Source organism: Rutilus rutilus (assembly GCF_951802725.1).
Source record: "Rutilus rutilus genome assembly, chromosome: 11".
Taxonomy (NCBI): Eukaryota; Metazoa; Chordata; class Actinopteri; order Cypriniformes; family Leuciscidae; genus Rutilus; species Rutilus rutilus.
Window position 1 is genome coordinate 37,569,132 of NC_140216.1, and position 22,360 is coordinate 37,591,491.

Below are 22,360 nucleotides of genomic sequence, written 5' to 3' on the forward strand. Positions count from 1 at the left end.
AGGCACGTAAAACTAAAAGATGACGATGGAACATGTAATTGGTAATGACTGATGGCAGAATTACAGGTTTCTCACTGCAGGATGTTGAAGCTCAAAGATCAGGAAGTTCAGGAACTTTAGTGTGGATTTGCTGAATCCAACAGGCCAATACTTGAAGAACGACACAATCACTGTGATCAGACACACACACACATCCAGTGGAAAAGATGGACTGATGGAGACACTGAGTTCCTTAAAAGCTAAGGTCTGTGATAATGAAGTTTAATGATAATGCAGCTTATTGGTTTGACAGTTTGTTAATGACAGCCATATACATTTGAAGTACAAATAGACCTACTTTACATAAAATATGAGGATTAAAAACATCACAAAGCAGAAATAATCTTTCCAAACCCCTTTATAAACATAATCTGCAGCCATTGGTTTAAGAAATGCTCATGACTCTTCCGTTAGATGCAGTCGACTCTGTTTATGGAAATATGAAAATTGTGTCTTTGTCCCAGGAGAGACTCCGGGTCCCATTAAAGCCGTTCTCTGGGGTCTTTGGTTTCATCTTGTGTCCTAAACCTCAGTGGACAGAACATTTGTCCTGCCGTCTCTGTTAAAACCATCAGAACTTAACAATCACTCAATCCATCATGTGTTAAATACTGCAACACACACTCAATACACAAACAGTGCATTACAGTTTTTTTCAATTGCTTACACACTAAAATTAGAACTTTCCCACAATTAGCAAAACTTTACACTCAAGGAGCAAAACACCGGCCTAGATTTGCACAACTGTAAGCACATTGTCAACTTCACACTTTTTGCAAAACATTACACACAGTGATTTGCAAAACACTAAACACACTTGTATGCATTTGACACAGAAATTTATCATGATGTCATTTCCTTGCAATTTCAAAGCAAAGGCTTTCAAATGAGCACACCCATGAACCAATTGGTTAAACACAGGCACCAGGTGTGCACACACACTGGTGCTTAATTGTAGACACACCAATCAGGTTAAAGCACTATAAAAAGGCAACAGGTAAGTTCACCTGTCTTCAACAAAAATGGATGGTGTCAGAGGAAGAGGGAGAGTGCGGATGAGAGGGGGAATCCAGAGAGTACCAGGTGGAGGAAGAGGCCAAGGAAGAGGAAGAGGAAGAGGAAGAGGGAGAGGGAGAGGGAGAGGAAGAGGAAGAGGAAGAGGGAGAGGAAGACCTGGAGGAGGGGTAGGACATGCACAAAGAAGAAGACAACCAAATCTGTGTAATGAAATTCGTGCTACAATTGTGGACCATGTAATAAACCACGGACTAACACTGAGGGAGGCTGGATTGAGAGTACAGCCTAACCTAAGCAGGTACACAGTGGCATCAATAGTTCGGACATTTCGTCAAGAGCACAGGTGAGAAACTTCTCTTCAGTCAACAGAAAATCCATTGCTTACTGCATGTACTATATCAACAGTACTGTATATGTACTCTATATTTTGGTACTGTATATATTCCTGTGTATCATTTTACAGTAAGCTGTGTATTTTGTTTGGCCAACATAGGATTGAACGTCGTGAACACCAAGGAGGAAGGGGCCCCATATTCACACAGGAGCAAGAGAGAGAGATCATAAACCTCGTTTTGGCCAATAATGCAATCAGACTTCGAGAAATTCAAGCCCATATTGTCAATGATCACCTAATTTTCAATAATGTCCAACAGGTCTCTCTGTCAACAATAGCCCGTATCCTTAAAAAACACCAAGTTGTGATGAAACAACTGTATAAAGTGCCATTTGAAAGAAATTCAGACAGGGTGAAAGTCCTGCGGCGTGAATATGTGGTGGTACGTTTTGTTCACTGACTGTAGTATTGTGTACTGCACACATAACCTTTTTACTGTACATGTAATTTTACTGTATAGCAGACCTACAGTATACTGATCTACACAATGTGATCTTTTGCTGTATTTCAGAGAGTTTTGCAAATGGATGCGGAGGAAGTCCCACATGAGTTTATTTACATTGATGAGGCTGGATTTAACCTGACAACAGTACGAAGAAGGGGAAGAAACATCATCGGCCACAGGGCTATTGTCAATGTACCAGGGCAACGTGGGGGTAACATTACCCTTTGTGCTGCCATTACACAGAATGGGGTCCTCCACCGCCATGCCAACTTGGGTCCTTACAACACTGAACTCATTCTTACATTTTTAGACAGATTACACAATATCATCACAGCAGCAAACCAAAGGGACCAGATGCAATACATTGTCATCTGGGACAATGTAGCTTTCCATCGTTCTGCTCTGGTCCAAAACTGGTTTCAACAACACCCACAATTCACAGTTCAATACCTACCACCATACTCCCCCTTCCTGAACCCCATCGAGGAGTTCTTCTCAACATGGCGGTGGAAGGTTTATGATCTCCGGCCCTATGTCCAGATGCCCCTCATTCAAGCTATGGAGGAAGCATGTGATCAAATTGAACCAGCATCCATACAAGGGTGGATTCGTCACTCAAAAAGATTCTTCCCACGTTGCCTTGCAAATGAAAATATAGCCTGTGATGTTGACGAAGCCCTGTGGCCAGATCCAGCTAGGCGGAGAGATGTTTAGTTTTTTTTTTTTTTTTTTTTTTTTTTTTTTTTTTCGGTACTGAACTGGATATGTAATTTGTTACAGTATTACTGTAAGCTTAGAGTACAATGGTATGTTCAGTAATAATATATGAAAACTGGAAAATGTTTTATGAATATTTGTTCAGTATTGACTGACTTGAGTACATGAAAATAAATTATTTTCATCAGTCTGCACAATTGGTGTCATGTGGTGTTGGTGAATTTATTTTTACACTTTCTGTGTAAATGCTAAAAGTGTTTTAGGTTGAGCACAGGAGTGTTAAACTGATTCAAACAGAGTCAGACCATAAGATGGTTGTGTTTATGTTATGACAACAAAATAAGGTTTTTATAAGACATTGTATAGTTTTGACAAAAGTGTTTCATTTTGCAAATGATCTGAGGTGTTGTGCTACTTTGGTGTAGTGTTGTGCTAATTGTGTGAAGGGTTTTGAAAAACCGGGCCCTGTTTTCAAAATTGTGCTTAAGCAATTGAAAAAAACTGTAAAATGTGAATCCAATATATTCATCCATTAATGAGTGGTGCAGGCATCATTATTATCATCATTACGACTAAAGATATAGACCAGACATAGCACTCACAAAGAACAAATATTAACCAAGTAAACTAAATAAAACAAAATCACTAAACAAATTAAATTAAATTAAAACTATATAGCGCCACCTAGTGAACATTATCTACAGTAATGCTGTAGCACAGAGGCCTCAGAGAATCTTAAAGTGATGGTTCACACAGAAATAATAATTCTGTCATCATTTATGAGTTTCTTGACTGTGACTGGTTTACTTTAAAGAGATAAAGTTTTCTCCTCTTTCTCTCAGGACACAGAACAATGTGAAAAGACCAGAATATGTGACTAGCTTTCTATATTCCTTTTCCTCAAAACGATGACCTTATTTTATTACTTCATATCAGCACCATCAGATATTTAACAGTCCTATATTTTATTTGAAGATGTATATAACTGTATCGATAAAAAATGAGCATTTAAATGAATCTGATGTGTGTTGAAATTTGTCTATTATTCTATTCTATTGTTATGGTTAAACATTAGACATGGTAACTTGGTAATAGACCTACAATGTTTTCTTCTTCTTCTTCTTCTCCTTTTTCAATTTTTTGTTATTACCATGATCATAATATCATGGTGTTTTTTATGTATACTTTGAAGATCCATAGTGTAGTGTATGAATATGGTAATCATACAGTTCTGATATATATTGAGGTATTATCATCTGATTTACCACAGTATTATCACAGCTTTTATCACAGCAATTAGACACAGCTTTGATCATTTATTAATATTATCATAATATGGTTGATTTTGATGTAAAAAAAATAAAATACAGACACTTTCACTTTGTCAGGTTGAGATGGGAGAAAACAACGGCATGAATAATTATGAAAAATTAAAAATAAAATTGTTAAACAAGCATTATATTTTTAATTTGCAATTATAGCTAGAATTATAGATTTTAACAATGAAAAACAAATGATGAAAAAATAGCAAAACATGATTAGATTTTTAATTATAGAAATCATTTTCATTGTGTATTTCATATTAGGGCTGTAAATTCATTTATTGTGCATTCAGGTGTGATGATCAGTGGAGTTGAGTTTTTACCTCCAGCATTAAGGCCCGGGTAAAAATATGGATAGAGTTTCCCAGTGAAAGACTGATCAGTGAAAGAGTAGAGATGAGAGCTGGACTCCACATCATAAAAGGAGACCAGACCCTCCTCATAATCCACAAACACACCGACCCGCTGCGGCTTCACTCTCACACACAGAGAGACAGGAGAATCAGCACAGGCTTCATATTCATTCTCATTCCTCAGAACCACAGTCCAGTATCCATCACTGGGAGTCAGTGTGATATCTCCCTTCCTGTTAATGGATTCTCTGACCACTCCTAAATCCCAGTCAGTCTTTCCCTTCACCTGCACCTCAAAATAAAATCTCCCTGAGGAGAATCCCTCCTTTCCCAGGACACAGGGACACTGATCAAATCTCTCTGGTTTGTCTGGGAGTTTCTGTCTAATGTCTCCATGTCTCACTTGTTTTCCATCATCAGACAGGATGAGTTTAGGATGAGCTGTATCAGGATCCAGAGTCACATCCACTGAGAAAACAGAGAATATATAAATCACAAATTCACAATACAGATATTTAGTGATGATGTGTGTAATATGTAATCAGTGTTTAATCATACTGTCGGTCAGTGATGAAGCTGTGAGTATCTGAATGTAATCTAGTGTAGTGCAGACAGCACACTGTACCTGCATACTGCTGTCTCCTCTTCAGTTCTGTAGAGACACATGACAATAAAACACCATCAGATCTTTGACATGTTTATGTGTGGAATTATAGACAAGATTTAAGGTTATATTTAAAGAATTGTGAACAACATCATGTTTTATCTGATCAATGTTTCTCTGCTGATATTTAGAGAATCCCTGAACTCCTATTGTGTTTGAGCTCGAAATATTCCTCCTTTTTAGAACATCTTTGGGAATGTTTTGTGAACATTTTATTACATTTTTATTTTAGATATTGTTATGCCCAGGGCTTGACATTAACACCCGCCAACCCGCCAAATGCGGGTGGATTTTGCTCGTGGCGGGTAACATAGTCACTCCAACTAGCCACTTTGGCGGGTTGAATAATTGTAGTCTTTTCAAAAGGCATCTGAAATAAGTGTGACACTACGACACTACAACTCCCACGAGTATTAGGGCTGTCAATGAATATTCTAAATTCGAATATATATTCGAATAGTTTTTAAAAAACAGAATTTCGAAGGTGAAAACTGAAAATGAATATTCGAATGTGGAAAAACGCCCGCGGTAGCAGAGGCGCGGCTGTCTGCTTTGAGAATGGGCGGGTCTCAGGGACAGGTCATTTTATTTAACGTTAAACAGAAACATTTCTAAAGTGTAGGCTACTGTACTGCCTGCATAGATATTGCATGAATAAGGTAGGTTAGATACAGCAGTTTCATACACTGCAGGCTTCCACTGGTTTGATTATTTACCGTTTCATGTCAAAGAAAAGTTCCATGTTTACCACAGCACAGCTCGCTCGGAGCGTTCAATGTCGGTATACTGTAAAACTTAAATTAATGTTAATAATATTTGTTTCAATCACTGAATGAAGCCTGCTATATAAGAGTCGCGACCTTAAATTGCTTGCACAAAACTCTTGATCAGCACTCAACATTGTTGTTGTTCTTTTAAACCGTTATGCGCAGAGAGCGTGACGCCATTCGCGCCGCAAGACCTCCAGACGCGCGTAAACGCGTCTTTCTCTTTACATTGACTTAACATTGAAATCACTCGCGCCAGACGCTCTTTTCGTGTTTGGTGTGAACGCAGCATGAGGATGAGGGCGAGAGAGAGAGATAAAGAGTGCCTGCGAGTGCGAGTGAGCGAGCGAGCGAGAGCGAGGTCTGCGTCTTGGCCATTAGTTGATTTACTTGTTTTTAGGTAATACGTTGTCAAATATGTTTCAATTTAAATAAACTACCTATACAAGTAGTTATGTCTCTTTGTATTAATTTGTCCTGTAATTGACGTAATGCGCGTCATTGACAAAATGTTTGAATAGTTCGAATGTAGGCTATATGTTTTGTTTTGTTTTTTTAGATGGGAACATTCGAACGTAATTTTTGAGCAATTTTGACAGCCCTAATGAGTATTACATGCACACAGTGTTGCCTTGCGCTTGCGCGCTAGTAACCGACAACACAGAAACGAAGAGGCAGCTAGCTGCCCTGCTGGAGTTACGTCGTATGCCGGTGGAGCTATGTGGCGACATATAATACATAATACATGGTTTTATTTTAAAAAAGGAGCTTTACACACAATCTTATCAGAGCTAATGATAATGACCTGTATTGTTATATGTATGTAGGTAGGCTAGTCTTGATTTGGGTGTGTACAGTGGTTTTACATTTAAAAGGGTTGTAAATATAGTTCAAGTAAATTTTAGCACGCTATAGTCAACTTTTATCAGGTAATTTCACAACAACAAAAAATGTGGCTAGTAAAAATGCTGTGTGGCTAGTAACTTTGGAAAGTCACTAGCCACATTGGCTAGTGAGCAAAAAAGTTAATGTCAAGCCCTGGTTATGCCTAATGTTATTAATCTCAGTTTTGGAGTGTATTAGTGTTGTGGTTATTCAGCAAAGACAACACTATAAAAAATAACCTTAGAGAAAGTGAAAATGAAGCCCAGCACTGCGAAGCTGTTTGATACAGGTCAGAAATATTCCTCTAAAAAAGAACAAATCTGCATCTTAAACTCATAATGTCTATGATTTGATTTTCTTCTGCTAAACTGATTTTATCTGACACATAATCACAACATTTAGATGAAACAGCTGAAAAGACTGAAAATGGCAGAAAATGAATGTTTCTTTCTGTTGTTTCTCATCTAAAAGTGTTCACAGATTTACTAAAGCCTCAAGGTTCTGGTTACAGTGATGAAGCTTCTAGTACAAGATGAATTTACTGCATGTTTCCTGAAATTAGAGATGAATATGACCTGCTCTCTTCAAGAAGAACTGTGATGATAATGACACACAAACACATGATCACACACTTCTCTTATTTCAGCTTTAACAGACTCATTCTTCATTACTGATATTAAAAGATGATAAATATATGTATCTGTACGGTGTGTTTGATATTGCTGTACCAGTTAGCGTGAGTTTCTCCTGTAGAGAGTCCTGCAGTTTAGTCAGAGCTCTCCTGAGAGTCTCCAGACTCTCATCAGTCTTCACACTGATCTCAGACCAGTTCCTGGTGTTTCTAGAGCTGCACAGGGATGAGTAAATCTACAGCAGGAGAGAGGAGAAATCCTTCAGCATGGGGAGTGTTATGGTGTCATATACTGCATTATCATTGATCAGAGAGATGTTGACTGACCTGTAGGAGGTGGAGGTGATCTTCAGTGTGTGAGAGCTGCTCCAGCTCAGTGTTTCTCATCTTTAGCTCAGTGATCTCCTGCTCCAGCTCTTCAATGAGCTCTTCCTCCTGTTTCTCTGCTGCTTTCTGCTGCTCCTCCATCATCTCCAGCAGTTCAGTCTGACATCTCTCAATGGAGCGGATGAGATCAGTGAAGAGCTCCACACGGGCTGCTTTCTCCTTCTCTGTGTTTCTCTGCTCAACCAGGACAATCAACACATTATTAGTGGCGTTTGTGAAGAGAAGAATCAGTGTTATTATTTCTCATACTTCAGTGTTTTTAGGCGGTTTTCAAAATCCCTCATTCTGCCCCGTTTGCACTGAATGATTCCTCAAATCATGTGTGTTGTTGAGGAGAGATGTGTTATTACTTTACTAAGTGATCAGGGAATCACAGACGTGTCGATATTCAGACCAGCAGTGTGACTGTGAGTGTGACATTGCTTTTATACAACAATTCAATAAACAATGATAGATATTAAAATGAATTGAATTTAATTATTTTAAACTCACTTTTCTGACTTCTGCTGAGTGTTTGACGTCTTGAATCTTCTTGATTCTGTCCTGGATCATCTGCTGTGTGTCTTTCTGTGTCTTCATCAGTTGAGTCTATAGACAGAGAACAACACACAATATGTTTTCATAACTGATTCATTTATATTAAAGAACATGTGATTCCTCATGATAAGAGCCATTTAAAATCAGTTTGTCAGTAACTTCTACCTTCTTCTCTTCACTCTCCTCTTCTAAAGAAACAGTGTTGTGGTTCTTGTGGTCTGTCACGTCACACATCGGACACACACACGTCTGATCATCTCTACAGAACAGCTCCAGAGGTCTCTCATGTTTCTGACATATATAGTCCTCCAGATTACTCACAGGATTGATCAGTTTGTGTTTCTTTAAACCTGCCACTCTCGAATGAGGCTCCAGGTGAGTTTCACAGTAAGAGCTCTGACACACCAGACACGACTTCAGGGCTTTCAGCTTTCTTTCCTCACAGACGTCACACAGAACTTCAGCTTTTTTCAGAACTTCAGCTTTTTTCTCAGGACTTTTCTTTTTATAGTGATCTACGAGCTCTCGGAGTGTGGTGTTAATCTTGAGATCAGGTCTGTGCTTGAATGTTTCTTTACAATATGGACAGTTGCAGGTCTGGCTGTTGTCCCAGCACTTATTCAGACAGGTCTTGCAGAAGTTGTGTCCACATGGAGTGCTGACTGGATCAGTGAACACGTCCAGACATATAGAGCACTGAAGCTCCTCAGTCAGTGGACCGCTGGAGGAAGACATCGCTGGAGAGAGAAATGATGAAGATAAATCACCTGCACTACTAGTCTAAAGTTTGGAAACTTTAGATTTAATGATTTAATGGCTTTTGCTTGAAGGACTTAAATAACAATAATAATTATTATTATTAGCCTTATTATTATAAATGGGCTAATTTAATACTGTTTATAAAGAATCCCATGATGCACCTCATGAAGTTGGTTGAATGTAAAGGATGTCTAGAGACAAAGAGTGACGTCTTTGAGGAAACTCAAATATATTAGAGATCATGTACAGTCAGCTGGTCATTACTGCTAAATGAACCCAGACAAGCTGATCAGAACCCTAATGTGAAGCTCATTACACGAACACTTACTGTACCAAATAAATAAATACACTAGGAGCAATATTGATTTGAAATCTTGATTTTAAATGATTTTATTATCTGCTGCTGTACACTCCTGAACTACATATTAAATATATGAGAAGAGTGAAAGTTATTCATGCACTAATTTCATTCATTCTTCTTGTTTTTCTATTTTTGTTCATTGACTTACATGGAGGTATAGCCTCAATACTCCGTCTCCTGGTTTTTCTTGCTTGTGTTGATGTTGGTGAAGATTCTGCCATTGTTCTTCCCTCTTCGTTTTCAAGAATAGAAATGTTATTGAATGATCAAAGAACTTATAAGAAACATCTAAGCCTATATTTGCTCCTAATGTGTATTTAGTCACTGAGGATTAAATGAAATCTTACCTCGAGTCCGGCTTAGTTTTACTTATTCATCATAATATTATTTCAAGTCAAATTTATAATTTATATCAAATTGGTTTGTTAACTTACAGAACTGAACTTTGACCTGCTCTTTTGACAACTTTTATTTTGAGAACTCAACTGAACTTTTGACCCTAACTACAAGTGATTTATTTTCCAACAAAACATATATATATATATATATATACACTCTTCACAAAATACATTATATAGTCAAGTTTAGTTTTGATCTAGTTTATTATAAAAGTGATTTTCATCTGCAGTTTAGCAGGTTTGTGTTCAGTGAATCTGCAGGTCATTTACTTCCTGTTTCTTTAGTCTTTCTGCCATGTGACAAAATGACAGAAACGTCAAACTTTGCTTTACAAACAATCAAATGGCATATTTAAATACGATTCTGATACCATTTCAGTGCAGTGAACAACTAAAATAGTTAAGTATTTGATACGCTTAAACCTGGTTCTGAACTTATTCCAGTTCGACATAACCCCAACTAAAGATCACTTCCATTAGAAACCTGTTCAGCACAATCTCTCTTATATTTCTATCTCTTACCTGTGAGGATCAGATGTGTCCACAAGACTCTTTGAACGGATCAATAAATATTCTGTAGTTTAAAGAGGTTGATCGTTTCAGGAGTCCATATTGTTGTTGATCAAGTTAGTTTCACTTTCTCTGAATCTCTCTGAACTACAGTGATGTCAGAGCGGTCCGTGTGGATAAAACATTGAACATGTTTGCGTACGTTACGTAAGGGATAATGCCCTTCGAGGTGTCTATTAACAGAAATTAACGACGCGGAGGCGTGAACCGTCCTACGCGAAGCGGAGGTCATTAATTTCATTAATTTCGCGAAGTCCATTAATTTCTGTTAATGGACACCTCGAAGGGCATTATCCCGCTAATACCATGGTCACTTACGAAAGAAAGAAATATTTAATCAATTAATAATACTTTAATGTGTTTTAGAGTAAAAATCGTGAGGGTTTTTATTTATTAAGTCGAGCGCACTATTTAATATCTCCCGTATACAGGCGTTGCCAAGCAACGTGGCCACAGCGACCCGACCGCAGCAGTTGATCAGTGAGTTTGAGCCAGCGCAATCATTTAGAACTGTCATCAGGCAAATTGACGGGACGCCTTTCCTAGGTGTACATTATCACTTTTTAATGGACACCCTGCAGCCAATCAGAATCGAGTATTCACCCAGACCATGGTATAATATCGTGTATGTGTATGCATGATGTACATAGCCTACTTTTTTTTTTTTTTTTTTTACAGTCTATGGTATGTACAGATAGCGAAAAAGGTAGAACATTTCTGTTTAATTTTCTACGAGAAACTGGATTGGACCGTAAAATAAACAGAAGAAGGAGAAGATCCGTTAGGGTTTGATACGACTTTATCTTTCTGTGCTATATTTTTTTCAGGAATGTGGTTGGGAACTTAGCCCAATGTAACTCAGTGATCAATGTGGCTTGTCAGTATCTTTTCAGAATAATTTGTCTTGCTTTTATTTTCCTCCAGAGAGACATCTTCTCCAGTATGTTTACAGCGCTCTCTCCAAACCTGCTGGATCCTCCGGTCCTGAGTTCAGTGCAGTGGGTCTGTATGATGACAGACGGATCTCTCACTACAGTAATGAAGAACAAACCTGGAAAAGAGACCGCCAGAGTTCAGAGATCTGGAGAGACACTGAAGAACCAGATGAATCTAAAGACTGGTTTATACATCTTTATACTCTGGCAAACTGCACAAGATCCAAATGTGACGGTGAGTCTGCTGAGTTCAGCTGTTTTATCAGTGATCAGACCTGTAATATGAGTGTGGACTTACTGTGGCGCACAAAATAACGAGTAGTATGAAGCTGCAGACTCGGAGCCTGCATCTACAGTCCCGCACCCAGAGTCCCGCATTCTCAGACCCCTTGTTTTTCGAGACAGCGCCTCCTATCAAATTTTATTTTATTTAGCGAATCATACTCATTCGATTTCTTTTTTAATCAAACTACTTCATAGCTCATCGATACACCAACGTATAGTCCATTTCATATTTGTAAAGATAGTTAAATTTGAGCCGTTAATGTATGTTTTTTCGCCTTTTTTCCCTGAAAATATTTTGAAAGTTATCCTTTAACCTTGGACTTTTTGTAGACAAGCATGTTGTAAAAATTTTATTAAAATTAGTTGACATTAAAGTAGACCAATTAAATACATTAAGTGTGTTAATATCAAAGAATGTCATCTAATTATTTAATCAGATTTACCGTTTGACCTTTTTTTAAACTATAAATTGAATTAGCCTAATTAATGTCGGAGTAATTATTTTACTTTAGGCCTATATAATTTATGTAGACTACTTAAATTAGTTCTTATAAAACGTAAGTATTAAAATTACTTTCATTCATCTGCATTCATCGGCATTCATCTTTTATTTGTGACGTTGAGGAATTTGACAGCGATTGCAAAAAGAATGAAAAAAGAAGGAACATTCGCCTACCAGAAAGTATTATTACTTATTACTTATTACTTATGCATTTACATTTTATTTTACATTTATTCATTTAGCAGACGCTTTTATCCAAAACGACTTATAAATTAGTTTTTTTTTTTAATGTTAGCATGGTATACTATAATGTTAATTAGACCATTATAGGTTGAACTGAAAGAAAATAGGAATTTGAATAATAAAAAAACAAAACATTGTTGCAATATAATATCACATAATATTTTTCAGAAGATAGTTCAATCTGTAATTGTATCCCTTCCATCAGTCAGTAATTTTCTTTCAATTACACCCACGCTCAAAAAATAACTACTGGGTAATTTGTTAGTCAGAGAACACAATGAGTTTTTTTGGCACATGCATTAAGCAGGGAACGCAAATATTTATTTGGATAACTTTAAATAAAACAAGACCGTATTGCATCCTATTGTTTTCAATGGCATTTGGATAAGGGTGTTATACGATCTTTTGGACAGCGGGAGGCGCTGTCTCAAAAAACGAGGGGTCTGAGAATGCGGGACTCTGGGTGCGGGACTGTAGATGCAGGCTCCGAGTCTGCAGCTTCATAATGTTGAAAATAACTGGACGCAAAGAGTATAGAAGCCCAAGAGGCGAAACTCTGTTGTGTTATGGGTAACAGTCTGTAGATGGCGCTGCGGAGGCGAATCCGCCATTATGGACTGAAAGCTGCTGGAATCGTTAGCGCCAGTCAATGGCAAAATCCATTTTATTATGTGTTAATAGTTCATGTGTGCACTGCTAGATTGCACATCTTTTTTGTACCTTTCCGCCTGTAATAGGACATTCATAGTTTTTTTTTTTTCTTGCCATTGAAACGTTCACTGTGTAAAATATTAACTGTCTTTAGAAATGTTCATTTATAAAAAAAAATTTCCAAATCATATATATGGTGATGTTTACTAATTTCAAAATCAACATTTGAATAAATATCTTATTACTTATATCTAATTACTGTGTATCTGCCTATAGACAAGCGAACATATATTATTTCATGAATTTCTGTTAGTCATATAACAAGGAAAATGCATAATAGAACATAAATATTGATAGATTAAAGTTTTGCAGTAATTTTATAATTGTATCTTTGCAAACCGTAAGTGGTAGGCTAATGAAGCCGATTCGGTGGGGATACCCTTACTAAAAAGTACTAAGGAATCTTATAGTATTTTGGGACAAAATAAATGTTTTTTATTATTATTGTTTTCATATTTATAGTATTTTGGGACAAAATATTATAGTAATCTTATAGGAATACTATAGTAATTTGGGACATACTACATAAGTACGATAAGACTACTATAGCAGCTTAAAAATATTATAGAGAGGCTATACAGAACATCACAGAAGTATGTTATGTTCTGTAATACCTCTATAATATCCTAGAGCCGCTATAGTATTTCTATAGTAGTCTTATAGTACTTCTATTGTAATATTTTGTCCCAAAATACTATTTTCCTAACCAACACATATACGTATATTTTCTGTCATTTAACGTCATTTAACGTCGGTCATCCTCATTAATGTATTTTAAATTGTTTTCATATTTAGATATGACGGCCAGAAAAAATTAAGCTATGTTAAGTTTTTGTTATTTTAAGTTTTTCAGTGCCATTGACTCCCTTTATTTTTCGGCGTTTTCCTTCAGTTTTCAGTCCATAATGGCGGCCGCGCCGTCACGTCATGGGGGCAACTGTTGCTATGGGGCGTTCTATTGAGTTTCGCCTCTTGGGCTTCTATACTCTTTGCTGGACGTTCAACCTGGTCTCACAGGATTCCGTGAAATGTCCACGTGCCCTTAACTCAAAATCCGTGGAGCCATCACGGAATCGCCCCAAATTCCGTGATGCGGCCACGGATATTACTCCAATGCAAGTCAATGACACTGATCTTCCGTGGTCCACACACGGATACCCGTTTCAATGACGGAGTACAGATCTCACTCAATCGACGTGCTTTCTCATTTGGAAACGCAACATTTGAAGTATTTGTGAACTTTTCCAACATCAAATGCCATAATGACGTTAACCTGACTGTTATTGAAGCTATTGCATTGTCCTGTCATCATAAAATTTCGGTTTGTTTCAGTTAGCCTAACCAAAGTCCCGTGATGGCACCACGGACCTCAACAACCTGACCTCACTCATGAACGTTGTAATGTTGCTGGCTTGTTTAGGAACTTATAAGCTTTAGGTCGACTGTGTTGCAATGGCATGTAATTAACTTGACATTTTGTCTCGTCCTGTCATCATAAAATCCAGTTTGATGGCGTTTTACACCTATTATTGCTCGCTTGGCTATAGTCAGATCTAAAATCTGTGATAGGAGCACGGAGTGAGTCTGTGGTGAGAGCACGGATAACTCCAACGCGCAAGTCAATGGCACTCATCTTCCGTGGTCCACACACGGATACCCGTTTCAATGACAGAGAACAGATCTCACTCAATGGACGTGCTTTCTCATTTGGAAACACAACATTTTAAGTATTTATTTATTTTCCAACACCAAATACCATAAAGACTGTAACCTCTCTGTTATTGTAGCTATTGCATTGTCCAGCCATCATAAAAATTCAGTCTGATTCTGTTAGCCAAACTGAAGTCCCGTGATGGCACCACGGACCTCAACAACCTGACCTCACTCACTGGATGGTGTGATGTTGCTCACTTGTTTAGACACTTGAAAGCTTTATGTCGACTGTGTTGCAATTTTGTCTTGTCCTGTCATCATAAAATCCAGTTTGATGGCGTTTTACACCTATTGCTCGCTTGGCTATATAGTCAGATCTAAAATCTGTGATAGGAGCACGGATTGAGTCTGTGGTGAGACCACGGATAACTCCAACGTTCGTGATATGGTCACGTAATTTAATCTATTGATTCGTGCCACGGACACGTTTATTTCGTAATTTTTCGTCTTTTGTGATTACAGCTCGATTATTTCTGCCTGTCGGCTGCAGCAGAGAAGCTGTTTAATCAACATTTATTCACGAGATCTTATCGTGGTTTACGTGTTTTTTTTATGTTATTATTTCGGTCTTATTGCCAGGGAAGCTGGATTGTTTTGCTGTTTATTGATCTTTTTAAAATGATATTTTATTAGTAGGAAATCGCGCTGAAGAAGTCTCGTTCCGAACACATCGCGATATTTGGCATCAGTTCACGTGTGTCAGCTGTTGGTAAGTAGCCTAGTAAATAAATACATAAATACGCTGTCCTAATAATGTGTGATATAATGTCTTTTCTGTTTGTCGATATTAATCTGCCAAATATATCTGCCATTTCCACGGAGACTTTGCGTTTCATTGCTTTCTAATTCAAAATATATGATTAAACACTGCCTGTCACGTGACGTGCTATAGGCTTAGATATTCATATCAGATTAAAAATAGTACAATTAGTTCCAAAGTTGTATTTGTAGTAGAAGCACAGTAAAAACAACACTTACCATGCTTTTACCACAGTAACATTAGTTTTACTGTGATAGGGTGTGGTAAAAGGACAGTAACCACAAAACTTACCATGCTTTTACCACACTATTGGTAGTTTTAATGTGATACTTATTGTAAATGCACAGTAACCACAACACTTACCATGCTTTTACCACAGTAACCCTAGTTTTACTGTGATAGGGTGTGGTAAAAGGACAGTAACCACAAAACTTACCATGCTTTTACCTCTGTATTGATAGTTTTAAAGTGATATTTGATGTAAATGCATATTAACCACAACACTTGCCATGCTTTTAACGCTTTATAATGTAACATCCAATATTTGTAAGGTAAATCAGTACTTTTTCCTTTAAATAATCCTATATATTATACATAATTATATTTTCTTTTCTCTTTTTCCAGCTGAAAAGACCAAAAGGGCCTTTCGGACTCAGTCAGCCCATTATTGTTTGAGGAGAAGTAAACGGAGGAGACGGAAAGCTGCAAAGGCAAATATTCACAATGGTATGTATGTGTTGGGTTTTAACCCTAAATCAAACATTTTATCAAGCATTTGTTGTTTCTTAAAACTTTTCTCACAAAACCCATATCCCAATCAGTACAAACATAGTCTGAAAGTCTTAATAATTCACAAGATTTAACAAGTTGTCAAATTCGTACGATACTCGTACATATTTGTATACTCGTACACAATCCTGCAGCTTTTACTCCTAGTGCTGTCATTGGCTACTGCCTCAATTCCTGTACATATTTATCGCGATATTTGTAAATCAGTTGCGCCACTTCTTGGAAAGTTGTCGGATATCACACACACTGTCAGAAAGTTTATATTAATTGCAAATTGGTCCCCGTCTGTTCATGTTCCAGTGATACATGATGTCTCTCCACACCTCATAACCTACCTCTGTTTGCAAGAGTGGAAAAGCTTATCTGACTTGTCACATGACATCAGATACTCGATTATTTTGTCATAATCAGAATGTTACACTGCTGATAACTGTCCCGTTTGCATGTAAATCATTTTCATATGATTATTGCTTGCTATTAAAGACATACTTTTATTCATAGAAATGCCCACATATCAGTGAACTTATAACATAAAAATGCTTTTAACATTTAATTATGCAACACTCTTTACAGAAAACATATCCCACGGTTATGGATAAACTCACAACGTCATCATCAAGTGCTGTGCTGGGCACATTGGGCAACAAGTGTCCTCCAACGTATTCGATCCGTGGCCAAGTTCTCCACATCTTCCCATGGGACACTGACATTCTTCAGGTCTTCATGAAACATCTGTCTCTGTGTCTTCCTTGGTCTTCCCTGTCTCCTGCATCCTCCTGGTGGTGTCCACTTCATCACTGTGTTTGGGTGTTGTTGTTTGGGCATGCGTAGGATGTGTCCAGCGAGGTGCACCCTTTGCTCTGTCTCAGTTTCTGAAAGTCCTCATGTGGAGTCCCACTCCTCCTCAGGATCTCTTTGATATATGCAGAACCAATACTGAATATAGTGATTTATCTTTTTCCATATTGTTAAAGCATTTTGTTTTCTCTTTTCAGCTTCATAAACTGTACTTGATTTCTGCCTAATGCCTTTATAAAAAAGGGTCAGTGCTCATCAGGTGTTTTGCTAAAGGACATATTCATTGCATAGTTACAATAAAAGTGACCAATAATCACAAGGATATAGAATGAAAGTTGAGAATGTAAAATGTTGTGCTTATGTTTTTGCCTATTTGTTCTTTAAAGCGACGAAACAAATGTATTTTCACATAACAAAGTTGAATCTCATCTTTTGGTTTGTAAATATATAACTTCATCATAGCAATTTTTTGAACGTTAATGTATGTGTCACTATAATAGATTGCTCCTGTATCTGGATATTTTAAATTAACTGATTTTTATACTGTTGTGCAGTAGTTTTGGCGCTACATTTGTCTTTAAACAGTTTGACATTAAATATTGGAATAAGCTTTCAAAATTGTGTCCATTCATTGTGCTTTTGTTACATTTATTTGAATATAATTGATATATCTTTGACTATACATACACTGTAAATGTTAGAAGCACTTTAGTAGACCTACATGCAATTATCTTTAATTAAAATACTGCAAAACTACTCCTGCTGTAGGCCTTTGCTTAGAAAAAAGTTTCTCTTTCAAATGTATTTATGCATCAGTCTAATCAAATAAGCAAATTTGTGTCATTGATCATGTGAACTCGTTTTTGGACAGTAACCACACAAAGAGTCTTTTGTTTTTAAATATGAGTGTTATAATTTAATTAGAAATAATACATGTTTAACAGCCTTAATTAAATATTTAAGGTATCTATCCCTGCAGCCGGAACCAGAAGAGATCTGTCATCATTTACCATAAATGGGCATGTAAGTGTGACGCATTTATTCAGCTGGGTTTGTATTGGCCGTGACTTTATCGCAGAACTCGCTGTGATTGGACAATCGTTTAACCCATATAAACTGGCGCTTCATGTTACAAAGTATGGTTTGGTGTTATTATTACATTAGTTATACATTAAGCTAACTATAAAGTGTCTCTATAATGTGAGAAATTACTACTTTACAGAGATCCTAACCCTAACCCTAAGCATGTCTGCACATTTCAATGAACTACAGCACAATGCTTCTGGTTCCACTGATAGAATGACAGAGATATGTGGGTAATGTAGTATAAAACGTTTAGTAATAAAACAATAAATGTTAAATAAATTATATATTTAATGGACAACTGGATATCTTCATTGCGCAAAACTTTATGACATATATGAGGGACAGGCTGAAATTTGATATTTTACTGTGAGCACTTTAAAAATAACCTTTATGCCAGCTTTCCATATATATCTGAAAACTGTGGCCAACATTATTTATTATACAATAGCATAAGCAGTCGTCCTGCCGATTTTCTCTTTGATACACTAACCGGACTTCGAGTTACAGCCATTTGAAATGTGCATTTGTTTGCTCTTCTGGGGGCCATTGCTGGGCCATACAATCTACACAGATCTACACTATTACTATTACACAAGGGTAATGCACCATTCAGTAAAACAACAAAAAAACAGTGCCAACATTTCCTTTTCACCCCCTGATTGCTGCTTATATGCCTGACATCAGTGATATATGCTTTCATTCAAAAAGCAGTTGTAGATGTGCTAGAATGATCAACATGGATCATCTTCAATTAAGCATTAAGTATTTATAGCAAGATAGCCCACTGTAGCCTCTTGTTATTCACATAGCTTCCTTTTATTTCACTGCAAACTGGCATACATGCAAGTATGTGCAACTTTTGTTGCATTGTTGTCCCAAATATCATTAACCAGATCTACATTTTTTATGTCCCAAGTAAAAGAATCATGGTCATTAATTATATGTAGTAATTTATAAGTTATTAATTATATGTAGGCCTAGTTATTTTTTAATTAATTAAACTAAAGAAATAAGAAATTAAAATTTCTCAAATAAAAATGTCTATTTACTGTACCAAACACCACTTTCAATACACCATACTTTATTAAACAACACTTTATTGGAGGACACAGAATAAAGTTAATAAAGTAGCATAAAGACAAATGAGACTCAAGATAAATAAAAATGTGTCTTCAAAAATACATTAACATCATAATAGTCCATTCACAGCTGCTGAAGCCATAAAATTAGTGCCAGAGAATCATATTCAGTCACCTACAGAAAACAGATTTGATATTGTGTTGGAAAATAATGATTCATTATCACAGCTAAACTGGTTTCTTGCTCTTCCCTGTACGTCTCTATCATGTTCGTGTTCTTCTTCCTCGTCTAAACAGTTTGTTCAGTTGAAGAACAGAAGATGTGATCACTGATGTGGTGTCGCTTTTTCTCAACCAGAAGAAGAAGTCTCAACATCCCATTGTCAGGCGTTCTCCAGTCCTGGTCTGAAAGTAAAACAGAAAACAGAAAACATTCAAATGAAGTTGTTTAATGGACAGTCGGGTCAGCTTATGTTCTGCGTTATTTAAAGCAGTGATGGTTTACTCTGGCCCTCAGCGTCCACTGTCCTGCAGATTTAGCTCCGACCTCAAACCCTCCTGCCTATTGTCTAGAAATAAACCTGAAGACTTTGGTTAAAAATTTCAGATGTGCTCGATTAGGGTTGGAGGTTAACTCTTAACTAACCTCAAAAAGTAGAATGCAAAGGGCCAGAGTTGCCTGTTCCTTACATAAATTTACAAAGCAGCAGTCAGTACATTATATAATATACACATTGAAGTATTTATTATATATATATATATATATATATATATATATATATATTGGAGCACATAATATAAGCTAAGTACTGAACAAAAACTGTTTTACCAATATCAACAGCAACCTATTTTAAAAGATTTTTAAGAAAGGCATTGTCTCTTTTGAGCCTTTGCCAGTGATGCTTGATTTCTTTCCAGACAACATACTCTTCTGTCACTTGTTTCAAGAGCTTCACATGATCAAAAACCAAGTGAAAACCTGTACAATGTAAAATTGTCAACATCAAATTATGTACTACATTTTACAGCATTGTTTCAATTCAAGACATACCAATGGACTCGCTCACTTTTCTGTCTTCTTTGGGCACCAGATGTTCCTTCCTCACCCGAAACAAAGGACTTATTCGATTAGCTTGCGTTGATATAAGGACTGGTCTTCCTTCTCTGCTGTAAAACAAGATAGTCTCGACTTACTCTATGTGCAATTACTATTGTTCCTGAAACATAAATTAAGACAGTATTAAATAAGTTAATTTACCATATGATTCAGGAGAGAACATTTGATGAGTAAATACTGATTGCAATATTCTAGAAACTTCACCTGGGAAGGGCTGATCACGGCAAGATTCGCTGCGACTCACTAGTAGCTCTTGTAATGGTTGGCTCCTAAAAGAGCTGTTGAGTTTGATATTGTAGAGCTTTAAAAAAAAGGACTAAGTAATCCTGCAAAACAGAAAGGAAGGTCATTTTAATACATTACTTGCAAATAGTCAGTTTATAACTGTATGATATGTTTTCTGTAAAGAGTGTTGCATTATTAAATGTTAAAAGCATTTTTATGTTATAAGTTCACTGATATGTGGGCATTTCTATGAATAAAAGTATGTCTTTAATAGCAAGCAATAATCATATGAAAATGATTTACATGCAAACGGGACAGTTATCAGCAGTGTAACATTCTGATTATGACAAAATAATCGAGTATCTGATGTCATGTGACAAGTCAGATAAGCTTTTCCACTCTTGCAAACAGAGGTAGGTTATGAGGTGTGGAGAGACATCATGTATCACTGGAACATGAACAGACGGGGACCAATTTGCAATTAATATAAACTTTCTGACAGTGTGTGTGATATCCGACAACTTTCCAAGAAGTGGCGCAACTGATTTACAAATATCGCGATAAATATGTACAGGAATTGAGGCAGTAGCCAATGACAGCACTAGGAGTAAAAGCTGCAGGATTGTGTACGAGTATACAAATATGTACGAGTATCGTACGAATTTGACAACTTGTTAAATCTTGTGAATTATTAAGACTTTCAGACTATGTTTGTACTAATTGGGATATGGGTTTTGTGAGAAAAGTTTTAAGAAACAACAAATGCTTGATAAAATGTTTGATTTAGGGTTAAAACCCAACACATACATACCATTGTGAATATTTGCCTTTGCAGCTTTCCGTCTCCTCCGTTTACTTCTCCTCAAACAATAATGGGCTGACTGAGTCCGAAAGGCCCTTTTGGTCTTTTCAGCTGGAAAAAGAGAAAAGAAAATATAATTATGTATAATATATAGGATTATTTAAAGGAAAAAGTACTGATTTACCTTACAAATATTGGATGTTACATTATAAAGCGTTAAACGCATGGCAAGTGTTGTGGTTAATATGCATTTACATCAAATATCACTTTAAAACTATCAATACAGAGGTAAAAGCATGGTAAGTTTTGTGGTTACTGTCCTTTTACCACACCCTATCACAGTAAAACTAGGGTTACTGTGGAAAAAGCATGGTAAGTGTTGTGGTTACTGTGCATTTACAATAAGTATCACACTAAAACTACCAATAGTGTGGTAAAAGCATGGTAAGTTTTGTGATTACTGTCTTTTTACTACACTTATCACAGTAAAACTAATGTTACTGTGGTAAAAGCATGGTAAGTGTTGTTTTACTGTGCTTCTACTACAAATACAACTTTGGAACTAATTGTACTATTTTTAATCTGATATGAATATCTAAGCCTATAGCACGTCACGTGACAGGCAGTGTTTAATCATATATTTTGAATTAGAAAGCAATGAAACGCAAAGTCTCCGTGGAAATGGCAGATATATTTGGCAGATTAATATCGACAAACAGAAAAGACATTATATCACACATTATTAGGGTAGCGTATTTATGTATTTATTTACTAGGCTACTTACCAACAGCTGACACACGTGAACTGATGCCAAATATCGCGATGTGTTCGGAACGAGACTTCTTCAGCGCGATTTCCTACTAATAAAATATCATTTTAAAAAGATCAATAAACAGCAAAACAATCCAGCTTCCCTGGCAATAAGACCGAAATAATAACATTAAAAAAAAACACACACACATAAACCACGATAAGATCTCGTGAATAAATGTTGATTAAACAGCTTCTCTGCTGCAGCCGACAGGCAGAAATAATCGAGCTGTAATCACAAAAGACGAAAAATTACGAA

The 22,360-nt window shown here is 36.6% G+C and overlaps 1 protein-coding gene and 2 long non-coding RNA genes across 6 annotated transcripts in view; 1 reads left to right on the forward strand and 2 right to left on the reverse strand.

Annotated features, from left to right (window-relative positions):
• LOC311299490 (E3 ubiquitin-protein ligase TRIM39-like) overlaps positions 1-22,360 on the reverse strand; it is a 38,358-nt gene that overhangs the window by 13,769 nt on the left and 2,229 nt on the right. The window contains exons 1-8 of one of the 2 annotated variants that reach the window (XM_084423072.1): positions 10,199-10,348; positions 9,427-9,510; positions 8,324-8,895; positions 8,114-8,209; positions 7,562-7,795; positions 7,332-7,470; positions 4,913-4,939; positions 3,909-4,755 (exon numbers count right to left, since the gene is read on the reverse strand). In XM_084423072.1, coding sequence (XP_084279198.1) covers positions 4,190-4,755; positions 4,913-4,939; positions 7,332-7,470; positions 7,562-7,795; positions 8,114-8,209; positions 8,324-8,895; positions 9,427-9,499 — 1,707 coding nt within the window. In that variant the 5' untranslated portion in view covers positions 9,500-9,510; positions 10,199-10,348 and the 3' untranslated portion in view covers positions 3,909-4,189. Of the gene's footprint in view, positions 1-3,908; positions 4,756-4,912; positions 4,940-7,331; positions 7,471-7,561; positions 7,796-8,113; positions 8,210-8,323; positions 8,896-9,426; positions 9,511-10,198; positions 10,349-22,360 lie in introns of those variants that run through there. The other variant, XM_084423071.1, reaches the window with a different exon arrangement.
• LOC311300477 lies at positions 14,678-17,596 on the forward strand. Its single transcript, XR_014629328.1, has 3 exons — positions 14,678-15,344; positions 16,020-16,121; positions 16,758-17,596. It is a non-coding gene; the product is annotated as an uncharacterized lncRNA (long non-coding RNA).
• On the reverse strand, positions 19,227-22,208 carry LOC311299524. Of its 3 annotated transcripts, none has more exons than XR_014629141.1 (5): positions 22,076-22,208; positions 21,301-21,402; positions 20,469-20,590; positions 20,199-20,311; positions 19,227-19,552 (listed from the first exon to the last, which is right to left on the reverse strand). It is a non-coding gene; the product is annotated as an uncharacterized lncRNA (long non-coding RNA). The 3 variants fall into 3 exon arrangements; XR_014629142.1 differs by having other exon boundaries at positions 20,199-20,314; XR_014629143.1 differs by having other exon boundaries at positions 20,199-20,364.